A 23,384-nucleotide genomic window follows, 5' to 3' on the forward strand; every position below is an offset into this window, starting at 1 on the left:
ATCGTTTTTGAATTTACTGTGTAAATTTCTTAAATTGAGGAATAATTGACATACAATAAATTGTACTTTTTTAATTGTACAATTTGACAAGTTTTGCCACTGGTATCCTTCTGAAAAGCCATCACCACCATAAAAATAATGAACATACCCATCACTCCCCCAGATTTCTTTCTGCCCTTTTGCAATTTTTTTTTCTCCTGTTGCTCTCTCCTCCTATAACTACCACTATTCAGGGAGCGCTTTTGTTTCTTCTCTAATTTTTTAATTGAAATTAAAAAATTTTATTTTGAAAGTGTTAAAAAAGTTTTAAAAAGTCAACATAGTAAACACACACCCACTATTAGATTTTTGTCTTAGTAGATCCCTGTAGCAGTGGTGGATGGATCAGAGAGAGCTGAGATTAGAGACCCTAAAGCCAGTAAGGAGCTACTTAAGTAATCCTGGAAGAAGTGATAAAAGCCCATACTAAGGGGGGAGGAGCAGTGTGGTTAAAGAGGAAGGGATGGTTTCAGGAGGAAAGAGAGGCTATCGAGCTTGGTGACAGGTTAGATGTTGTGGGTGAGGGAGGAGTTTTGTTTGTTTGTTTGTTTTTAATCCTCATCTGAGGATATGTTCGTTGATTTGAGAGAGAGAGAGAGAGAGAGAGAGAGAAACATTGGTATGTGAGAGAAACATCAATCTGCTATCTCCTGTGTGCGCTCTGACTGGGGTCCCACAACCTAAGTATGAACGCTGACTGGAATCGAACCCACAGCCTTTTGGTGTACAGGATGATGCTCCAACTAAGCCAGCCACTCGGCGAGGGCAGAAGGAGGAGTCTTAACAGTGAGTCCCAGGTCAGCCTTTGATGACCGAATTAATAGCAGTGTCCATTGAGGATATCCAGCCAGAGGGTTTTTATTTTTTATTTTTGTAGCTGGAGAGTTGGTGGTCAGGGGAAGGAGGGATGGAGAAAGGGAGAGAGAGCACTGAGATAAAGGATGTAGTTCAAGCGAGATGTTGTTGAGATTTCCTGGGCAATAATATTGACAGCTAACATTTATAGGGCACTTACCCTGCGCTAAGCACTCTTAAATCCGTTATACATGTGAACTTAATCCTTACAACAGCCCTTTGAAAGGGAAGCGCTGTTCTTTTTCCCATTTTACTGATAAGAAAATTGAACCACAGACAGGCAGTGTTCCTGAACTATTCTCATTAGTCTTCCTTTATTTTTTCTTCTTTCAGACTTACTGGCCAGTGTTTTTCCCCCTCCAGTGATGGGTTTGGGAAGGAGGTGGGAACTAAGACGCTGCTGTTGCTGAGTAGCTCCAGCAGGGGACCCAGAATTTGAGCAGTGCAGCGTGCCTTGCTTATGGTTTGATGAGCTGTCCTGGGCATTTGTGATCATTTTTGCTTTTCTTTGACAGTACTAAAAATTGCAGAAAGCTACTCTGTACTTAAAAAAAAAATTGGTAAATACACATGACATAAAATTTACCATTTTAACCACTTTTTACTTTATTTTTTATCCTCACCCTAGGACATGCTCATTGGTTTTAGAGAGAGGGGAAGGGGGGAGGGAGAGAAACATTGATGTGAGACAGAAACATCGATTGGTTGCCTCTTGCACACACCCTGACTGGGAACGGAACCACAACCAGGGCATGTGCCCTGACTGGGAATTGATCCTGTGACCTTTCATTTTATGGGACGATGCTCCAACCAGCGGAGCCACACTGGCCAGGGCCCGTTTTAAAGTATATAGTTAAGTGGCATTAAATGCGTACACATTGTTGTGCCAGTATTACCACCATCATCCACAGAAGTTTTCTCATCTCACCAAACTGAAACTCTATAAATCCCTCTGACCCCCTGTGCTCAGCCTGGGGCAAACACTGTTGTACTTTTTGTCTTTAAGATTTTGACTCCTCTCGGTAACTCACATAAGTGGAATCACTATGTATTTGTCCTTTTGTGACTGGCTTATTTCACTTAGCCTGCGTCTTCCAGGTTTGTCCAGGTGTAGCATGCGACGGGACGTCTTTCCTTTTTAAGGCTGACTAGCGTTCCGTTGTGTATCTACATCACGTTAGTTTGCCCATTCATCTGTCCGAAGACACTTAGGTTATTCTACTTTTGACTATTGCGAAATAGTGCTGCATTGAACATAAGGTTGTACAATACCCACTCGAGCCCCTGTTTTCATTTCTTTTGGGTATAAACTAAGAAGTGGAGTTATCGGAGTGTATGTTTAGTTTTTTGAGGAATCGCCATTCCGTTCTTAACAGCAGCCGGACCATTTAACCTCCCTACCAGCAAAGCGGAGTTCCACGCTTTCCACGTCTTTACCAGTGCTTGTTCATTGCTTTTCCTAGTGGCCGTCTCCGTGGGTGTGAGGTGGTATCTCATAGTTTCGATTTGCATTTCTCTGATGATTAGTGATGTTGCACATGTTTTATATGCTTGTTGGCCTTTTGTATGTCTTGAGAGAAATGTCTATTCAAGTCTTTTGCCCATTTTTTAATCCACAATGTTTTAAATTGTTGGGTTGTAGGAGTTCTTTAAATATTTTGGATATCAATCCCTTATCAGGTATATGATTTGCAAATATTTTCTCCCTTTCCATGGGTTGCCTTTTCACTTTGTTGATAGTATTCCTTGATGCAGAAAAGTTTTTAATTTTGATAAATCTACCTTGACCATTTTTTTAAAAGATTTTATTTACTTGTTTTTCGAGAGAGGGGAAGGGAGGGAAAAAGAGAGGGAGGGAAACATCGATGTGAGAGAGAAACATCTACTGGTTGCCTCTTGTATGCACTCCGACCAGGGACAGAACCTGCAGCCCAGGCATGCGCCCTGATCGTGAATTGAACCAGTGACCCTTCGCTTTGTGGAGTGATGCCCAGCCAAATGAATCACACTGGTCAGAGCATTAACCATTTTTTCCTTTGTTGCCTGTGCTTTTAGTGTTATAACCAAGAAATCATTGCCAAATTCAATGTCATGTGGCTTTCCCTTATGTTTTCTCCTACAAGTTTCCTTGTTTTAGGTCTTAAATTTAGGTCTTTGACCCATTTTGAGTTAATTTTTGTATATTGTATAAGGTTTTGCTATTTTTTTTTTGTTATTTTCTTAGTGTTTGCCCTGGGGATATAATTAACATCTTGATTCATAACATTCTAGTGTGGATTATTACTATCTTGATTTCAATAGCAGTATATAAAAACTTTGATTATATACAGCTCCATTCCTTCCCCTCCTTTGTGCCAATATTGTCATTCAAATTACATCTTTATAGATTTTGTCCCCCTCAACATGGATTTATAATTCTTGTTTTTATTCAGTTGTCTTTTAAAAATTAAAAATAATTACAAGCAAAAAAATACATCTGTACTATATCTTTAATTTGTTTAAATAGATACCCTTACCAGTGCACTTCACGCCTTCACGTGGATTTACATTATTGTAGTGTCAAAGGTCTGATTTTGCCCTGAAGGTCTCCCTTTAGTACTTGTCGTAGATCAGGAGTCTGTTACTGACAGACTCCCTCAGTTTTTATCTGCAAAGTTCTGTTTTCCTTTGCTTTTGAATGATAGTTTTGCTAGATACAGAATTCTTGTCTGACCATCTTTTTTCCTCCAGCATTTTGAATGTCTCATCCCACTGCCTTTTGGCCTCCATGGTTTCTGAGGAGAAATTAGCTCTTAATGTTATCGAGGATCTCTTGTAAGTGATGAGTCGCTTCTCTTGCTACTTTCAAGATCTTTTCTTTGTTACTGACTTTCAGCAGCTGGATTGTGATACGTCTGTTTGTGGATCTCTTGAGTCTGTCTTGGAGTTAGTTGAGCTTCTCAACTTATAAACTGATTTTTAAAATCAAAGTTGGGATTTTTTTGCCAGTATTTCTTTAAATATTTTATTTTATAATACTTTTTTTAGTTTTTAAAACATTTTTTATTGTTGACACTATTACAGATCAAATATTTTTTTCTGTCCCTTTATTTCTCTCCTCTCTCTCCGAGACTCCCATTATACATATATTGGTATGTTTGGTGGTATTCTATAGGTCTGTGAGGCTCTTTTAAATTTTCTTTATTCTTCTTTCTGTGATTCAGGCTGGATGATCTCAATTGACCTATCTTGACAGTCACCGATTCCTCTGCTCAAGTCTGCTGTGCACCCCTCTAGTGAAATGTTTGTTTTTTTTAATTGTTATTTTCAACTCCAGAATTTTTATTTTTAATTTCTCTCATTATTGATATTCTCTATCTGGTGAGATATCATTTTCATACTTTGCCATAGTTCTTTAGATAAGATCTATGGTTTCCTTTAGATCTTAACTATTTACAATGGCTCAAAATCTGTCTAGTTTGTCTAATGTCTGGGGTCCCTCAGAGACAGTTTGTTGATTCCCCCCCCCGCCCCCGTATATGGACAGTGTTGTTTGGTTCTTTTAATTATGTGTTTCATAAATTTTTGTTGGAAACTGGAAACTTTAAATAATATAATATGGCATCTGTGGAAATCAGTTTTTTCCTTTACTAGAGTTTGTTATTGTTTTTCTGTTTAGTGCTTGTGTTCAAGTAATCTTTATTTTACTTGATAATGGCCCCAGGGCACAAGAGTAGGATGCTGGTAATTCACATACTCCAAAGGGAAGCTGTAAAGTGCTTCCTTTAAGTGAAATGGTATTAGGCATCCACGGAGGGAGGTGGGTGTGGAGGGGGCTGGGAATTTAACCCCTGCAGATAATGGGGACTATTTCCTAAATTTTTTTAAAAAATGTTTTTTTAAAAAAAAATTTATAGAGAGAGGAAGGGAGGGAGAAAGATAGGGAGAGAAACATCGATTGGTTGCCTTCTGCAAACTCCCCAATCTGGGACGGAGCATGGGGCTCCCAACCGAGGCATGTGCCCTGACCAGGAATCGAACTGGCGACCTTTCAGTGTGCCGGATGAAGTCCAACCAACTGAGCCATGCCTGCCAGGGTGGTACTTGCTAAATTTTATTTGTAGTCTAAAATCAATGCTCATGGAGCTTGTGCACTCATTTGTGGACATGTGCAAAGGGGTGAAAAATTTGAGCTACAACATGCGTGTTTCTTGCTGAGGTCGAACAAGGTCATACTCTATTCCTTGTTTCAGCTCTTAGACTGTAAACAAGTATCCTTTTCATGGTCTGTTTATTGCCATGGGTATGTATGTATGTATTTAGGTATTTGCATTTTTGTGCTTTTTTGGTGTTTTCCCTGCTTAAAATAGCCTCCGAGTGTAGTGGTAAGTGCTAACGATGCAAAGTGCAAAAAGACTATGTTTATTATGGAGAAAATTTGTATGTTAGATAAGTTTTGTTCAGGAGTCAGTTCCAGGGCTTGCCATTGGCTGTGAGTTCAATGTTAATGAATCAATCATATATATTAAATAAGGTGTGTTTAAACAGAAACACATAAACAAGGCTGTGTATTGATTGGCTGATGAACATGTGAATGGAGGCTTGCAGGAACCTAACCCTGCATTTCCCCTAGGAGCGATGGTTCAGTATTTGCTAACTCTACTTGTGGTCACTTTATAAAATGTAACTGTAGGGAATAGGAGAATTGACTACCGGTAAAGCCTTTTCCGCTCATGAGTGAGCCAAAGTAAATACTATGTATCTTAAAACCTACATGCAGAAACAGATTGGTTAGTGGCCCGATTAAAGTATAGTAAAAATAAGAGCTGGGCTGTCAGAATGATTTGGAATATAAATACAAATCACATGCATTTTATAAAATGCATAGGAAATAACTCGAAACCTATCCTTAAAATTTTGGTTTTGAAGTGTTGGCGAGGCAAAAAGACAATAAAACTCCCACTTAGTAATGGTATATATATTATTCTAAATTAGAGCAATAATTTTAACTGGGAATGTATTAGTACTTATAAGAGGGAGAGAAGTACTTCCACAGATTTATATTTGTTAAATGAAATGTTGTAGGAGAAGGAAAGGAAAAAGGACTGAATAGAGTCAGCAGAACCAGAACTTGGAGTCTAGGGGAGACTCCCTGAAGCAAGTGAGCCCATGGTTTGGGTGAAGAAGAGAGTCCCAGAGGAATGGACTGCCAGGGGATTAGCTCGTGTGGAGTGGGGTAGAGATTCTCAAACCAGAGGATTTGAGTCAGGCTGTAGAGCTAAGTGGAAAATGAAGGCAGGGTGTGTAACTATAGTGAGTCTGGAGGGGTCCAGTTGGTAAAGATCAGCTGTGTGAGTTTGACTAAAGAGGTGGGGTGGAGCCTCCTACAAGCTTTTGAGAAAGGGAATTCCAGGTTCAAAATAATATTTTAAGGAAATGATTCTTGCTGCTACGACCGTTTGCTGGGGAAAGAGGTGTTTACTTACATAATTCAGTAACAGTTGTTAATAACAATAATGATGCCTTTGTGTGTGTGCCTTTTGCTGTTACCACAGTGCTTTTACAAATGGTCCTTGGAACACTCCTGCGAGATAGCTTTTGTTATTCCCACTTTACATAAGGGAAAATGGGGGCCCAAAGAACTGAGTAACTAGCTCAGGGTCACCGAGCTACTTCATGGCAGGCTTGGGATTCGAACACCCTTCCTGCTATACCTCAGCAGTTGCAGTTAAGGGTTCGGACAAGAATTGTTGCTGCAGGGTTGGGGAAGGAAAGAACAGAGCTGATTGCTCCTTTCTTCGAATAAGAACTGATTTAGCATATTGGCAGAAGACCAAGTAGAGCCAAAATTACAGAGAAAAATTTTGTTGACCCTGGAAAAAATATGATGAAATTCTTCAGAAAATCTTCTAAAAGTTTTCATTATTTCTACTTGTAATTATCTCTTACTTCTCCCGCCACTCCTTCGGGCCTAAATCTGCAGAAGTTTCATGTTATCCCATAATTACATTTTTTAGGAAAGGAACATCTAACACCGAATGATTCTGGTAAACCTGTCAGCATTAGGTAACAAAACCCAGTAACTGTCTCTTACTTGTAAACCATCTCAACAAATCAAACCTCAGCCGAAATAAAATATTTTTAATCTTTACTCTTCATTTGAAACAAAGTGCCATGAGCGGCCTATTAGAAACAGTTAGTACAGTTTTAGAATTATGAGATACTTTAGAAAGCATCTCTAGGTTTAAAATTCTAACCTCACTTCTGCCTCTTCCTCCCTACTCATAAGGAAATGGAGATTCAGGTTCAACTTAATATTTACTGAATTGCATACACTGCAAGGTACATGTGATTTTTCTTAAAATCCTGAAAAGCAAGGATTTTTCTTAATTTTATTGAGGAAGCAACAAACGCTTGTAGCTTACTAACAGTGGAGCCAAAAATCAAATCAGTGCTTTTTGATTCCTAGTACATGGCTCTTTCCACCATACTATGCTGTGGTTTAATTGGTTCAAGACTAGGTCATAGAGTGTTAGAGCTAGAGGGGACTTTGGAGATACTCCCTTGGCCCTTTCATCCCATAAATTATCATGGATCTTGGAGTTGTGCTGCCTGGGTTCAAATCCTAGCCCTGCCATTTATTAACTGTGTGGCCTTGGGAAGTAACTTATCCATACCTCAGTTTCTCTGTCTAAATAATTGGGACAATAACAATGTACCTAGGTCACTGGGTGGTGATTGTGAGATTTAAATGAGTTCATGTAAGTGCCTAGAGAAGTGCCTGGCACGTAGTTAGTGCTCATAAGAATAGTCATACCTTGGTACTTGTTGGCTTCGGAACTGTACTCATTGCATTTTGATGAGAAAACAATGTCCCAACACTGGGCGCTTGTTAGGGACTCTATCGCACTTGCTAGAACTTGTGTGAGCCATGATGACACCCCGCAAGAGCAAGTGTGCTTCATTTTTAGGTAATGGTCAATTTCAGCACTCCTAACGAGTTCTGGAAAAATTAACAACGAGTACTGAGGTACCACTGTATTACTAACAATTGCTATGAGGAAACTGAGCATCATAGAGTTTCAATTATGTATAGAGATCATGTGAGAGTAGCTGAGTTTAAACTAGGATCCAGATCTTTGACTCCTGTATTGTAGTTTATGCTTGGCAGATTGTTTTCGAATAATTTGTGTATCCCGTCCTCACTGTGACCCTCTAAGGTCTCCAGGGCAAGTGCAAGAAATCCTTGGTTCCCCCAGAGTGGGTTCCTACAATAGGGATTTCCAGTGCTGTGTACATGGATGCCATTTATACAGTGGAGTGTATTTCAGGTTCATAAAATAAAGCAGGTTTCTCATGTAGCAAGACAGAGCTCCTCCTTTCTCCAGCCTAGCCTTTCACTTTGGCCCAGAGATGTTTCTGAGGTCAGTAATGCCAGAGGGAAAAATTGAAGCACAGTCATAGCTCAGCCATTTAATCTGTCTTTTGTCTTGGAAATCAACTTGCCCAAGTGTGTTTTCCCACCCCAAAATTCCAGCCCTAGTTTCTTTATCGTTTTGGGGATGCTGGTAATCCCAGCACTGCTTACTATAAAAGAATTCTATGAATAACAGATAAATCATTTTGAAAAGGCATTGCAAATGCTTATTTAAATGATACTTTTATTGTCAAATGCCTGAAGGCTGCTTCTTTCATTCCTTTCCTGAGAGGGAGCCCATGTCCCCTGCTTGAGTTGGCTCTCACTAGAGTTCTTTTAGTTCCTGGGTCATGAACAGGTTAAGGTACATCTTATCCTTGAAGTGATAGCCATGGGGAGGCTTGATCCTGGTCCTGTTTGGATGTTCTCCTTTCATGTGCCCTGTTCTGCCGGGATTTTAAACCTTCTATATGCTCTTTCCTTCTACATGTTGAGTCTGATACAGATTCTTGACAGACTTATTTTTTTTTCTTTCTTCAGAGGAACCAGATTAGCATCTCCCGGTGGGTTCCAGTATGCAGCTGGTTGGTACCTTTGTCTCCGACACAGGGACGGTGGGGCAGGCCTCTGTTTGGCACTTCCCAGGTAAGGTTTGTTGTTCCTTTGGTTGATGTGGAAACCTTAGTGTTTATGTGCCAATGTCACGTACTTACAGGTCAGCCAACCAAGTCGTGTGAAGGAAAAACCGCATGAGACCACTTCTGGGTCCCTATGGTGGCAGCTTAGGACTGACTCCTACAGTATGGTGTCTAGGGCGTTGCTTCTGAATACCCCGACGGTGGAACCTAGCCTGGGATACCGTGCTACAGTTTGATGATTTTTACCGTTGGGAGTATTTCCAGATATTCATCTGAGTTAACTTCTCTTCAGTTTTCTTTCCATAGACACTTTTATTTGGGGGAAGAAATGTTTCTTTCTTCATTTTTTCTTTTTACGAGCACTAAATCCAAAGAATTATTTGAGGCCCTTAATTTACCATTGACTCATAATTTATTGTAGTTTACTATGGACCCTTCTTGAAAGTCTTTTTCTACTGACTTTTGTTAACTGTACAAATAATTTAGTAATAAAGGAAATAAAAATCACTCGTGACTTCAAACCTGAAAACATATGCTGTTTTTTTTCTAGTCTCTGTGTATTTGTACTCATTTTTTTCCTAAGGTACCTTAACAAATATCCACAGAATTTTATGTTCTAGTACCTTTTCACTTATTAGAGTAGATATTATTCATGTTGTTAGATTTCATAATTACATTTTTAATGACTACATGTTATTCTATTTACTTAGCCTTTGTTTGATATTAAAATTATTTCTAAAACTTTGCTATTATAGTCTCTAATGTCGATGTCATCGACTGTTCTCAATGTCTCCATTTGATTGCTGTCAGCTTCAACCCGTTTACCCAACTGCGGAGCATCGTCTAGTGAGAAATCTCCGGCACGAAACTTCGCAAACTGCTTTGACATATTCAGTCAGTCACAGCACCTTCTCCATACACCGCACAAATCTTTTTTTTGAGTTTCTACCATTATTGAAATAATGAAGCGTAATATTCCAAAAATGTTGCTTATTTTCTTCCATCTTCATTCTTCAATATTAAAGTGGCTACACAAAAATTCACCAATTTGGATAAGTGTTTTTTAAATACACGTTGATGTGACAGCTGTCAATACAGTCTAACAAAATTGTTTCGAATGAAGTTAAAGACCACTAAGCGCTGCTGTAGAGCCATCTTACGGAAAAACCCAAATGAACTTTTTGGCCAACTCAGTATATTCTCATGTTTGAGAACCCCAGGTTGGAAACCTGTGCCTCAGAATAATGTTCTCAGGTACGTGTCTGGCCGGGAGGCAGGTTTGGCTGAGAATGAGGAAAAACTGTGTTAATTAGAATTGTGGTATAATGGAATGCGTGAGCTGCATTTTGACATAGTAAATTTACTCTTGCTGGACATCACTGAGGCAGTGGTTGATGACTGTATGTTAAGGGCATGATATAAAAGAATCCTTTGTTGGGCCCTGGCTCCCTGGCTGGTGTGGCTCAGTTGGAGCATTGTCCTGTATCTGAAAGGTTGCAGGTTCGATTCTCGGTCCAGGTGTGGGCTTGTGCGAGCCCTGGTCTGGACGAGTATGATCCTCGGTCTGGGCACCAGTTCTGGACAGAAGCATGCGGGGGGTGGGGCGTACGGGGGGCAGCCGATTGATGTTTCTTTCCCTTCCTCTCTCTCTGAAAGCAATGAAAAAAAAGTCCTCAGGCGAGGGTTAAGAAGAAAGAATCCTTCGTTGGATGAGTCGTAGTGTCAGGTGGTCTCTAAGGCAGTGTCAAATTCTATAACCTTGTTATTTTCAAAAAGGTGGGGACACTGCACTCATCTCTGTCTTTTCTAAATAGTCTCTTGAAGTTCTGTCACACTATGATGGGTTTGCTTTTTAAAAATTTAAACTTACGGAAAAGTTGTAAGATCGTATATACCCTTCATCTGGCCCCCTCAGAGGTTAACGTCCTGTATAACCATAGTGCACTTATTGAAACCAGGAAATTCACGTGATATAATAGTATTAACTAATCAACACACCTTTTCCAGTGTTACTAGTTTTCTCCCCCTAATGAGGGGTCCTTTTGTAGTCTCTCAATTTGGGTTTGTTTAATATTTTTTTATAATTAGATTGAAGTTATACATTTTTGGCAAAAGTGATGTTGTTTCTTTCTCAGTGAATCGTATCGGGGGTAATTGATACCAGTGTGTCTTATTACTAGTGATGTTAACTTTGGTCACTTGGTTATTAAATTGGTGTCTGTCAGGTTCCCTTACTTTAGAGTTATCATTTTTCCATATTTAATTAGTAAGTATCATGTGAGAAGATAACTTTGAGACTATGCACTTATTCTGTTTCTGATCATACTTTTGCTCATTACTTTTAGCATCCATCGATGGTTCTTTTTTTAAATGATATGTAATATTAATTAATTAATATTAAAAATGTGGATAAAAGAACATAATATTAAATTTACCACCTTAGCCCTAGCTGGCGTGGCTCAGTGGATTGAGCGCTGGCCTGTGAACCAAAGGGTTCCCCGTTAGATTCCCAGTCTAGGGCACGTGCCTGGGTTGTGGGCCAGGTTTCCAGTAGGGGGCGCAGGAGAGGCAACCACACTTTGATGTTTCTCTGTCTTCTCCCTCCCTTCCCCTCTAAAAATAAATAAAATCTTAAAAAAAAATTGCCACTTTAATCATAGTGTGTGCATTCATTCACATTGTTATACAACAGATCTCTAGAACTGTTTCAGTTTGCAAAACTGAAACTCTGTAGCCATGCAACACTAACTCCCCAAGTCCTGCTGTTAGTAACCACCTTTCTACTTCCTGTTTGTTTGATTTTTGACTACTTCACATACTAGGTATGAGTGGAATTACGCAGTGTGCTCTTTTGTGACTGACTTCACTTAGCATAATTTCTTCAAGTTTCATCCATGTTATACCGTGTAACAGGGCTTCCTTTTTTAAGGCTGCATAATACTCCACCATACGTATATGCCACATTTTCTTTACCCATTCATTGTTGATGGGCATTTGGGTTGCTTTTACATCTTGACTATTGTGAATAATGCTGCAGTACACATAAGTGTGCAAATATTTCTTCAGGATCCTGTTTTGAATTCTTCTGGCTATATACCTAGAAGTTGGACTGCTGCATCATATGATAACTCTGTTACTGGTTCTTGACTGCAACAGTCATTACTGGGGTATATGCTTAATGGTGATTTTCTATTTGTATCATTACTGCTATATTTATTGATTGGAATTCTGTGGTAAGAAAGAGCTGTCACTTCCCCATTTATTTATTCCATTATTTATTTATATCAAGAGCCCATAAATATTTATTTTCTTCTATGAGTTCTAATTCATTATTCTCATTATTTATTTTGTTGATCAAATTGTCCCAGATTTGGTTGTTGGGAATTCCTTCAAGTTCTTTTCTATGTGCCTTCATCATTAAAAAAAAAATTTTTTTTAATTTTAGAGAGAGGGGAAGGGAGAGAGAAGGAGAGGCAGAGAAACATCAATTGGCTGCCTTCCATAGGTACCCTGACCGGGGACTGAACCTGTAACGCAGGCACATGCCCTGAACAGGAATTGAACTGGTGACCTTTTAGTTTGTGGGATGATGCCAAACTGAGCCACAGCGGCCAGGGTGCCTCCATCATTTTTGGAACACTTCCGTGTTTCCTGGCACCACGAGATATTTCAGGTTCATGTTGTATTTTCTTTGCTCTAGCTGGAGACCCAACAATTTCTCTGAGGAGCCCTTGTTTCTTTTCTTGAAGAATGGTTGCTAAGTGTGCATGAGCCTGTGCTATTCAGTTCTACTTCAGGTTTTGACAGCTACTTGATATTGGGTCATCTACCTCTTAACGAACTTCTCTAAGCCTTAGTGTCCTCATTTCTAAAATGGGGAAAGAAACAGTCTCTATTTTGCAAGGTTGTTTTGGGATAAACATAAATGAAGCATTCAGCATATAGGCTCTGGGCCTATAGGAAATCTTCAGTAAGTTGTAATTAGTATTTTTGTTGCTATTTATGTTCATGCTACTGGGGTTAATTTTCTCCTCACTGTGCAAATGGAAACTTTAAAAAAAACTTTGTGCTAAGCCTGTCTTAAGTTGTAACCTTTCCCTGTGTCTTAGTTTCCTCACCTATGAAATGAAAAGGTTGGACTTAGATCTCTGAGATTTCTTCCAGCTCAAGTGTTGTTATTCTAAGTTACTTCTTAGTTCTTCAGTTGCTTTTTCTCCCAAGTTAAACAGCCTCAATTCATTTTAACCTTTCCACTAAGACCTTTCATTCATCTCTTTGATCATTCCTGTGGTTCTTTTCTGGACCTTCTCCAGGTTGTCCTTCTACTTAAAAAAAAAAATCCACCTAGTTTTTATTGAGTGTCGACTCCATGCCCAGAGTGGTGTTGAGCACTGGGTCAGAAAATAAAAGACGTTTAAGGTAGACTGTGCCTGGTGGAGCTTATAGTTTTGCTAAAAGGACCAGGCACACCCATGGCATTCAAGAATCGCTTGAGTCCTTCCCTTCTTCCCTTTTTCTTTTCCCCTTTTCCCTCCCTCCCTCTCTTCCTTTCTTTCTGGTCTCTTCATTTTCAGAACCTTTTGAGAAGCAAAATGTAAGGGCAAAAATTTTATATTTCTTTTAACAAGGGGCTGCCTGAAAAAGAGTTTATCTTTGGAGTTGTCTGGAGCAGGTCTTTGCATTTATATTATGCATTATAGTTTACACATCTCTTTAACATACATTGTTTTGTTTATTTCTCAAAACAAATTTATGAGATAGGAGGAGCTGGAGCTTCTGCTCAAGTCTTCTGAGTCAGTGTTTCTCTCCATCACACCATGCTTCCTCACCTCTGCCTTCTCACTCTTCTCTTGCCTGCTCACTTTTCCAATGATTGTAGGTCATCCTTTCACATTGCCTATTCCACATCTTGGAGAATTTGTATACATTTTATTGAACTATAATAAAATAACAGAAAAAGGAATAAATCATAAGTGTACAGCTCAATGAATTACTACAAAGTGAACATAATGAGCATCCAGATCAAGAAATTGGACCCCAGAAGCCTCCTTGACCCCCTTCTAGTCCCTACCCCTAACCAAGGCTAACCGTGGCCTTCACTTTGAACACCATAGTGTCATTTTGCCTTTTATACATGTGGTATATACTTTCTTGTGTTTGTCTGCTTTTGTTTAACTTCGTTTTAGGAATTCATCCATGTTCCTGTGTGTAGTAAGAGTTTTATTCATTTTCATTGTGCTGAAGTATCATCATGTGGATATACTACAATTAATTTATCCTTTCTTCTATCCATGGATACTTGTTTCCATTTTGGGCTTTTATTAATAGTAGTGCTATGAACACTCATATGTGTTTTTTGGTGAACATGTATACACATTTCTGTTGGTGTGTGTACTTAGAAATGGAATGACTGAGTCATGTAGGAAATGCATACGTGCACCTTCAGTAGATACTGCCAAATAATTTTCCATAGTGATCGTACTGTTTTAGACTCTCACCAGCAGTCTGTGCGAGTTCTAGTTGCTCTCTGTCCTTGCTAACCTTTTATTGTGCGTATGGTAGGTGAGCTTTAAAATGTGGTATTTGGTTCTGTGTCTTGTGTAGTGAGTCTTCTTTCTCTTCTCCACAAGATTATGAGCTTCTTAAGGATAGGGATTCTGTTTGTGTCCTAAGTCCTGGTACAAGGGCTGACACACCCTGGGCATTTGATAGGGGTTGGATGAATAAAAAATGTAAGGACAGGAAGGAAATAATAAGACATACCCACACAGGTGGTTTCATTTGTTCATACAACAAATATTAGAGTGTTTCCCACGTTCCATGCACTGCACTTGATCCTGGTGTTATACCCAGTTCCTACTCTCATGGATCTTTTGGGTCGTGGTGATAGAAAATAAGCAAGTACATAAATAAGTTTATAATTGTACACTATACCAGTAGTACTGTGAATAAAATGAACAGGCTACTACTGCTATGATAGAGGATAATGCGATAAAACTATTTTAGATAAAATGCTCCGAGAAGGCCTCTTTGAAAAAGGTGACATTGAGTATTTCAGGGTATTTTTCTCTTTTACAAAAATTATTGCTGTTTTTGAAATTAAATGAAGGAAAAATGATGTCTTTAAAGGTCAAGGGAATCTTTTGGGCGGGGGCACAGGGGTACAAAACAGTAAATGTGTGTGCTCACAGTGTGTGTAGGTATGAGGAACCCAGATGTCGTCCTTGGTACTAGCTACCTAGGTAATCCGGTAGTTCAGTACAGCGTGAAATGCTAACTCGTGAACAGTGGTAGGACAGAAATACGGCAGATGGTGAGACAGTCACAGAAGGAATCCATTGGTTGCTGCTGGAGCTATGGGCAAAGAGAAAAATGATGTAATTTGATGGAAGAGAACTCCCCCCAAAGCTAAAACTGCTGTTGGATACGGTTTTTGACCCCATCTAAGTGCTTTGTGTTTTTAGACGGACTGTTACGTTGATGTATGTGATGTAATGGGAGGTATTCTGTGTTTAGTCTGTGTTTTACAAAGCCTGCTTGATACCTGTGAATAAAAGCATTAAGTGTCATTGGGGCTGACTAGAAGAATCCTGACTAATCTTTTAATATCCTTGTTTGGAAGGAAAGAAAAGTAAATAGTAACTCTCCACAATTAGAAATGCTATTTTTTTCTTCATTAGAATTAACAAAAAAATTATTTTCATTTCATGTCTCATGTCTTCTTGGAAATAGCCAGAGTTGAAGGAGTACCCTCCTCCTGTCCCCTCCCCACCCCTTTTTATTGTAAAGATAATGCAATATTATTGAAAGCTTGGAAACTAGATTCTTAAACTCATCCATAGTTCTACTAATCAACAATAACTTTTTTACATCAGTGTGTTCCTTTCCAGGCTTGTCCATATGCATTCATATTTTTACCTATAATTTTATACATATTTTTCCATGTTGTTAAAAATTATAATCGCTAATGTAAACTATGGACTTTGAGTGATAATGATGTGTCTTTGTAGGTTTATTGAGTGTAACAAGTGCACCACTCTGGTGGAGGATGTTGATTGTAGGGGATGTGGTGTGTGTTTTGGGGGGTGGACATATATGTGGGAGCTCTCTGTACTTCCTGCTCGTTTTTGCTGTGAACCTAAAACTGCTTAAAAAAATAAAGTCTATTAAAAAATCTCTGTGGTTACCAGATTTTCAGTTGAGTACCTTAATTTAATTAACCATCTCCTTCCTTATTGGACTCTTCCCCCAGTCTTACCCATATTTACTCTACAATGAGGATCTCTTGCCTGTAGTTTTTTTCCTTAGGAATTTATTTTCAAAACTATTTTTATTGGTCTTGATTATAATAATACTAACCTAAAAGGGTTATGGTGAGGATTGAATAAGGTAATATATGTAAGGTCCTTAGCATAATACCTGGCACATAATAATGATAAATAATTTTGCTATTATATTGCCACAATACTTTGAAATGCAATGAGTGAACATAAAAGGAAGGCAATTCTGATCTGAATGATGATGATGATGACGAAAGCTTCTATTATTTATTGAGTATCTATTTTGTAAAAGGCATTTTACATATACAGTGGTCCCCCTTTATCCATGGGGAATATGTTCCAACATCCCCAAAGGATGACTGAAACGGCAGGTAGTACTGAGCCCTTATATACTGTTTTTTCCTATACATACATACTTATGATAAATTTAATATATAAACATAGTTAGAGATTAACAACAATAACTAATAAACAATGATAACAATATACTGTAATAAAAGTTATGTGAATGGGGTCTCTCTCAAAGTATCTTATTGTATTCTAGTCATCTTTTTACTTAAGGAAGCACTTTATGGCTTCTTTTTGGCATATCCAAATTGCCAGCATCACTGTTCTTATGCTTTAGGGCCATTATTAAGTAAAATAAGGGCTACTTGAACACAAGCACTGTGGCACTGTGACAGGCAGTCTGATGACTAGTGTAGCTGCTGAGTGACTAAGGGGCAGACAGGGTACACAGTGTGGACAGCTGGACAAAGGGATGATTCATGTCCCAGAGGGGATGGGGTGGGAAGGCGTGAGATTTCATCACTCTACTCAGAATGACGTGCAATTTAAAACTTATGAATTGTTATTTCTGCAATTTTCCATTTGATATTTGTAGACTGCATTTGCCACAGGTAGCTGAAACCACTGAAAGTGACACCCTGGATAAGGGGGAGACTACTGTATTATTTCCTTCAACCCTCATTACAGCTAAGTTTCAGTACTTCCCCACGGCCATCTAGCTTGTAAGTCGCAAAAGCGGGTTTCAGACTTAAAACTAACTGATGGGAAAGTCTTTGGGTTTTTTCCTCTGCATACCCACTGTTGCCAACATTTAAGTAGGTATTTGTTGCAGTTCTGGTTTGTAGAGGTAACTCAGATGTATTTAGTTACAGGTTTCCAGGGCTGAATCCTTTTATTTATTCAGGTATTCAACAGATTCTTATTGAGCACCTACCAGATACCCGACAACATTCTGGGTGCCAATCTTGAATCCTGTGGGTGACCAGATCACCACGAACTGGAAAGATTCTGGGGTCTTTCCTTTGAAACAGCTCTGCTTAGAGGAACCCTGTAAGTGAATTAAGTGAATGCTCAGTGTTGCTTACATCTTTTTTTTTTTTTTTTTTTTTTTTTAATCCCCAAGTGGTCCCAGATGAGCCAGTCCCTAGCATGTGGTGGCCCAGAACAGATTCCTGGAATAGACAGACAGCTGAGTAGGAAGTATCACACCACAAATAAGGTGAGAATTATTAGTGCTTTCTATGTGCAGCGAGTGCTCTCACACAGGTGTTCCTTGAATCTCAGCAAAATCGTTAGCTGGATGAGGCAAGGAACTTCACCCACTGCAGGTGAGCACAGGAAGGTGAAGTGGCTTGTCCAAGGTCACGAGGGTGGTAAGTGACAGACCAAATGAACACTTGCTAAGGCTTCTGATCCCATGTCCTTTGTTTCTTCCGTTGTACTCTCTTGCCTGGAAAAAGCTTGAGAGAAATAAGTCTTTATGAAATTTTTGCATGTTAAAAATAAAGTAATATTTAACTTTTGGAGAATTTCTTACTGGTTATATGCCCTGTCTGGAGAGGCTTAGCATTAGAACAGGCTTTCCTTGGAGGTTATTTGCTAACTTTTAGACTTGTCTTCTATAGTCATTAATAAAATTGGTTATACTAAGAAAATACAAGAGTCTAAAAACGTTTACCCAGTGCTTATTTGACTTTTTTTAGACAGTATTTTTCTTCCCATTTCCTGTTATGTCAATAAGTGTAGAACATTCCTCTTCTCAAGACTTGTTCTTTGGGAAATGGGGGGGGGGGGAATGGAAGAGTACTTCCTTTTAGAAGTACTCTTTTCTGTAGAACTTTTATTCCGACACCCAGAATTGACCATTTCCTAGACATCGATTCGGAGGCATATGGTTAGTGAGGGGGATGTGTCTTGTTTTGAAATTTGGAGGACCCAGTGTGTTTGCACTGACTGATAAGATGATCAGAAAAGTGATAATTAAAAATTCTAGGTGAAAATGAAAATCTAAGCAATAAAAATACTCTTGGGCCTAATGAGAAACAAAAGCATTCTTAAAAAAAATTTTTTTTTGCCACTAATTTTGGTTCCCTTTTTTGGTTAAATAGCTTTATACTGCCAAGGATTTCCCAGAGCCCGTTGAGGAAAAGGTTGGTGCCTTCACGAAGATAATAGAAGCCATGGGGTTCACTGGACCTTTGAAATACAGTAAATGGGTAAGGGCTTTTAAGTTCTCATTTTTCCTTTGGGGCTTTGTGCTTTCTGCTCCTTATAGAAGATTTGTTAGAGCTTTTGCTTTACTTCTGTGAAATTCATACAAGACTGGGCTTTCTAGGTTCTTGCTACATGGTACGTCACGTAGATGAGTTCTGAGGAGTTAGATGGGCCAGATGTTCTGATGGGCAGTGTTGTTAAGGAAATGTTACAATGTCCGTATTCATAAGTGATTTTCACTAGGTCATTGTAGTGACTTTCTTTAAAATTCTACTAATAAGCATCTTTTAAATTAATTGCCCCTTTGATTTATTATAATTCTTTTTTTTTAACTTTGATTTATTCTTATTATGGAGTCATATTTGCTAGCTATATCATTCCTAGTCAACTCTTGGCCTAGCATGTTATCTGATATATAGTCATTGCTCTAAATTAATGAATGTCCTCTCTGCATTAGGTGCGTACTGCCCCTAGGTTTTTTAAACAATGGCTCTAACCAATGAAAGTAATTATACATTGGCCATTTAGTTCTTTTCATTCCAGTCATCTTCGGTTCTACCAGTGTCTCTCTACCATTATGGCAGAAGGGCCTTTTAAAATTGCTAGAATGTTGGATAAACCTAGTCAGTCATAAGTTATATATTAATCAAAGCAAGCCAATAGATGTTAACTATTTCTTAGATAACATCATAGTTTTGCCCAAATTACCAAATAATACCATTTACATCATTTTAACAAGTTGGATTCAAATTAGAGTTTCAGTTTTATTAGACTTCTACTTTTAGTTTCCTCTTATAATGTCTGGTTCTCTCCCTAATGCTTCTCACTGTGCCAGATGTAGGCTTCTCTCTATAATCTTCCTTTTACATAAATTCTGAAACGTGAATAGTGATTCCAGGGGCATTTTATTTGTAAGGGGCTTTTGAAACGTATAGAAAATAACACACATACGAGGTAATAATGATATTCTTGAGACCCTAAAGTTTTGAAGTGCCTCCTTAATCATCAAAGAAATATTAGTCACGTTCATGAAAGTTATCTTTTCTGCATCTTAATTCTTTGACAGTTGGTAATCATTGGTATATTTGATAATGTTATTAAGCAGAATCTTTTCCCCTTTTAAGAGAAATGGTTGTGATTATGGCATTTGGATAGAAAAGCTTAAAATGTGTTTTGTTTGAAAATCAGAAGTTAGTTAAAAGAAAAGGGAAATGAGAGCAGAAAGAAAGAAAAGAAAAAACATTTACTGTTTTATTCATTTCTTGATGATTTGGTTTCACTTGGTTGCTGCTGTATTCTTTGTTTAGTGTGTTTTTTAATAATTCCAGAGGGAAAGTTGGCTACCATTTGGAAGATTATTAAACCACCAGAAAATTTCTTTACCTCTTTAGCTTGAGTTTGCCCCTGATTTTTCTTTATTCCCTTGTGATCTCAACTAAGTTTCTAATATTTATATTTTAAAAATCTTTTGTGATGTGGCAGTGTGTACTTGCTGTAATCATTTTTTAATTTGTGATATCAAAACATCAAAGATGACATTCTAGTATAATTTAGGTGGGAAAATGCAGGTATAACTTTCCATTTTGAAATTGTGAGCTCTTTTCAGCAAATGCTGACTCTGAAATCTATGGCCAGATACTTGTTTGGTGCGATTCTTTGAGGTTTGGGTTTTTACGTGCCTTTGATTAGGAAGTAAAGCACATGCTTGCCTGTCCACATCAGCAGGATCAAGCTTTTTTCCTCCATCTTTTCCTGTAGTCTTTTTATGTGGAGTTCCATTTTTCTTCCAGGTTCATATTTAGGAATTTAAATGTAGCTTTTCCTTACCTATTTGACTATTCTGAAATAACCATGGTTTTTCATTATCTTTATGTAGTAATATCAAGTAAGACAAGGACAACCTTTACGAGATTCAGCCACATGTCATAGAATAGGCCGTTTCCAGATTAGCATTTACCCAAAAGATTATTCAGTTCTGAAGGACAACTGACAAGCTGGAATGCATTCAGAAAGAGGCACTGAGCCTTGTGAAGGCTTTAGGAACCGTGTTGGATGAAGAATGGTTGGAGGAAATAAAGATGCTTAGCCTGGAAAAGGGAAGACATGATGGTTCTTCTCAGGTATTTGAGGGTCAAACATGAAGAAAAGGAAGACTTAATCTGATGTATTCCAGTGGGCAGATGATTAATGAATGTTACACAAAGCAGATTTAAGTTCAGTAAACAAAAACCTAACAAGAATTGTCCTCCCGTGGGACAGGTAGCCTCACAAGGTCATTGCACTTAGTGAACAGGGCCCAGATGGTTGACTGTGAGTTGGAATGCTGTAGAAAGAATTCTAGTACAGAATAGAAGGTTCAAATGACTTCAGAGCCCCTTCCCTTACTGTAAGCCTTTTTACTAGATTCATTTTTCATCTTGTAGGGTGGGACAAAATGCATGTTCGTGGGAGAGCTGATTTTCATTTCCTAAAGCATTCTTAAGTGTTTCTGTTTTACTCGGGTAGATTTATGAAGTCTTCCAAAGTTAGAGTGAAATAAAAACAATGTTATCCGAGGACCAGAATACTTTGTACATATTGACTGGGTGGAAATTTAGTTCACCTACCTCCTTAACTTATATTAATATGTGAATCTTGAAGAGTTTCTTTCCCTAAGTTGTTATTTCCAGTCCCTGTGTGATGGTATTAGGGACTCGCTTTAGAGATTTGTCCAGGAAAATGGCTCACCCAAGTATAAAGCTTTGGCTTCACTGTAGGAAAAGTGAGGAACTATAAAATGCTCCTGATTGCCACAGTGTGAGCACTGTATAAACACCTGGCCAATCTGGTGAAGTCTTCATTATTTGTAATGAATGCTTTCTTCATGAACATGTTGTGGAGGAAAACCTCCTTCTCAAGGAAAGATTGGGGCTTTGGACACAAGTCTGCCTTTCCTTAGGCAGAGTGATTAATTATGAACCTAAAGGATTCTATATATAAGAATCTGAAGGGAACTGTGGCTTAAAAAAATCAAGAAATAGCCATTGGGAATCTTTAGTTGAAATTTTAAATGTATCTATGGTTGCATAGACTATAAGCTCTATGAAAACTAGGAGTTTTGTTAAAAAATATGTTTATTGGTTTTATTTTTTTTAAGATTATTTATTTATTTTTAGAGAGAGGGGAAGGGAGGGAGAAAGAGAGGGAGAGAAACATCAGTGTGTGGTTGTCTCTCACGTGGCCCCTACTGGGGACCTGGCCCACAACCCAGGCATGTGCCCTGACTAGGAATCGAACCAGCGATCCTTTGGTTCGCAGCCCGCACTCAATCCACTGAGCTACACCAGCCAGGGCCTATGTTTATTGATTTTAGAGAGAGAGAGAAAAAGAAAACATTGATGGGAGAGAGAAACATCTATTGGATGCCTCCCATACGCATGCCCCATGTATTGGATGCCTCCCATATGCGTGCCCCGACTGGTGATTGAACCTGCAACCTGGGTATGTGCCCCGACCGGGAATCGAGCCTCCAGCTTTTTGTTGTACTAGATGACACTCCAACCAGCTGAGCCATACTGGCCAGGGCAAAAGCGGGAGTTTTTGACTGCTTTGTTTGTTGCTCTATTCCCAGCATCCAAATCAGTGCCAGACATTGAGTTAGATACCCAGTAAATTGTTTACTGAATGAAGCAAAGAGCTAGCTAACAGGTGTCCTAAACTCCTTGCCTCAAGAATAGGAATAGGCCTGTTAAGGCCAAAGTGTTAGGATAATGATATCATGATATCATTAGTTTGGTGATGGTACAGAACATTGCTTTCCAAAATATGTTCTGTGTCAGATACTTCCAAGAACCTGAAGGTGTTAATGAAGTGAAACAGGTTTGTTTTTTAGCCTACTGATAGGGTGAATTACACTGATTCATTTGCAAATGTTGAATCAACTTTGCATTCTTGGATAAATCCCACTTGATCTATCATGATATATTGTTCATTTTATTTTTTTAAAGATTTTATTTATTTATTCTTAGAAAGAGGGAAAGGGAGGGAGGAGAGAAACATCATCGTATGGTTGCATCTCACATGCCCCCACTGGGGACCTGGCCCGCAACCTAGGCATGTGCCCTGACTGGGAATCCATTCTATAGGGTCTGGCAGAAGTAATACCTGCTTGAGTGTGGTTGGTAGGGTAACAATATGGGTGTAAAAATTTATAGTTTTAATTTGAACATTTCACCCAGAATGTATCATATGATGTGCTTGGGTATGATATTGTTATGTTACAGAATTACATGGTTATGATTTTGTAATAAAAGAGGGGCATTATTTGTGCCAGACCCTGTATTTGTTGATATTTTGTTAAGAATTTTTTATTCTATATTCATGAAGGCTCTGGTTCGATAGTTTTGGTTTTGATGTCAGAGTGAATAATGTTGGTCTCATAGAATGATCTGGGAAGGGTTCTTTCCTTTTGTTTTCTGGAAGAGTTTGTGTAGACTTCGTATCATTTCTTTCATTCGGTAGAATCCTGTAGTGAATGCCATTGAGTGTCGAGTTGTCTTTAGGGGAAGATTTTTACCACAAATCCAATTTCTTTAACAGATAAAGGACTAGTCATGGTTTTTTTTATGCTAGTGAGCTTTGGTGGTTTGTATCTTTCAAGGTATTGAAATAAAGTTTTTTCTAATATTCCCTTAT

At 38.5% G+C, this 23,384-nt stretch overlaps 1 protein-coding gene across 1 annotated transcript in view; it reads left to right on the forward strand.

The window, feature by feature from the left end:
• UQCC1 (ubiquinol-cytochrome c reductase complex assembly factor 1) overlaps positions 1 to 23,384 on the forward strand; it is a 93,600-nt gene that overhangs the window by 3,834 nt on the left and 66,382 nt on the right. The window contains exons 2-4 of the mRNA XM_024559260.4: positions 8,831 to 8,935; positions 17,620 to 17,715; positions 18,605 to 18,712. Of these exons, the coding sequence (XP_024415028.1) occupies positions 8,831 to 8,935; positions 17,620 to 17,715; positions 18,605 to 18,712 (309 nt within the window). The remainder of the gene's footprint in view (positions 1 to 8,830; positions 8,936 to 17,619; positions 17,716 to 18,604; positions 18,713 to 23,384) is intronic.

Source organism: Desmodus rotundus, chromosome 6, assembly GCF_022682495.2.
Source record: "Desmodus rotundus isolate HL8 chromosome 6, HLdesRot8A.1, whole genome shotgun sequence".
NCBI lineage: Eukaryota > Metazoa > Chordata > Mammalia > Chiroptera > Phyllostomidae > Desmodus > Desmodus rotundus.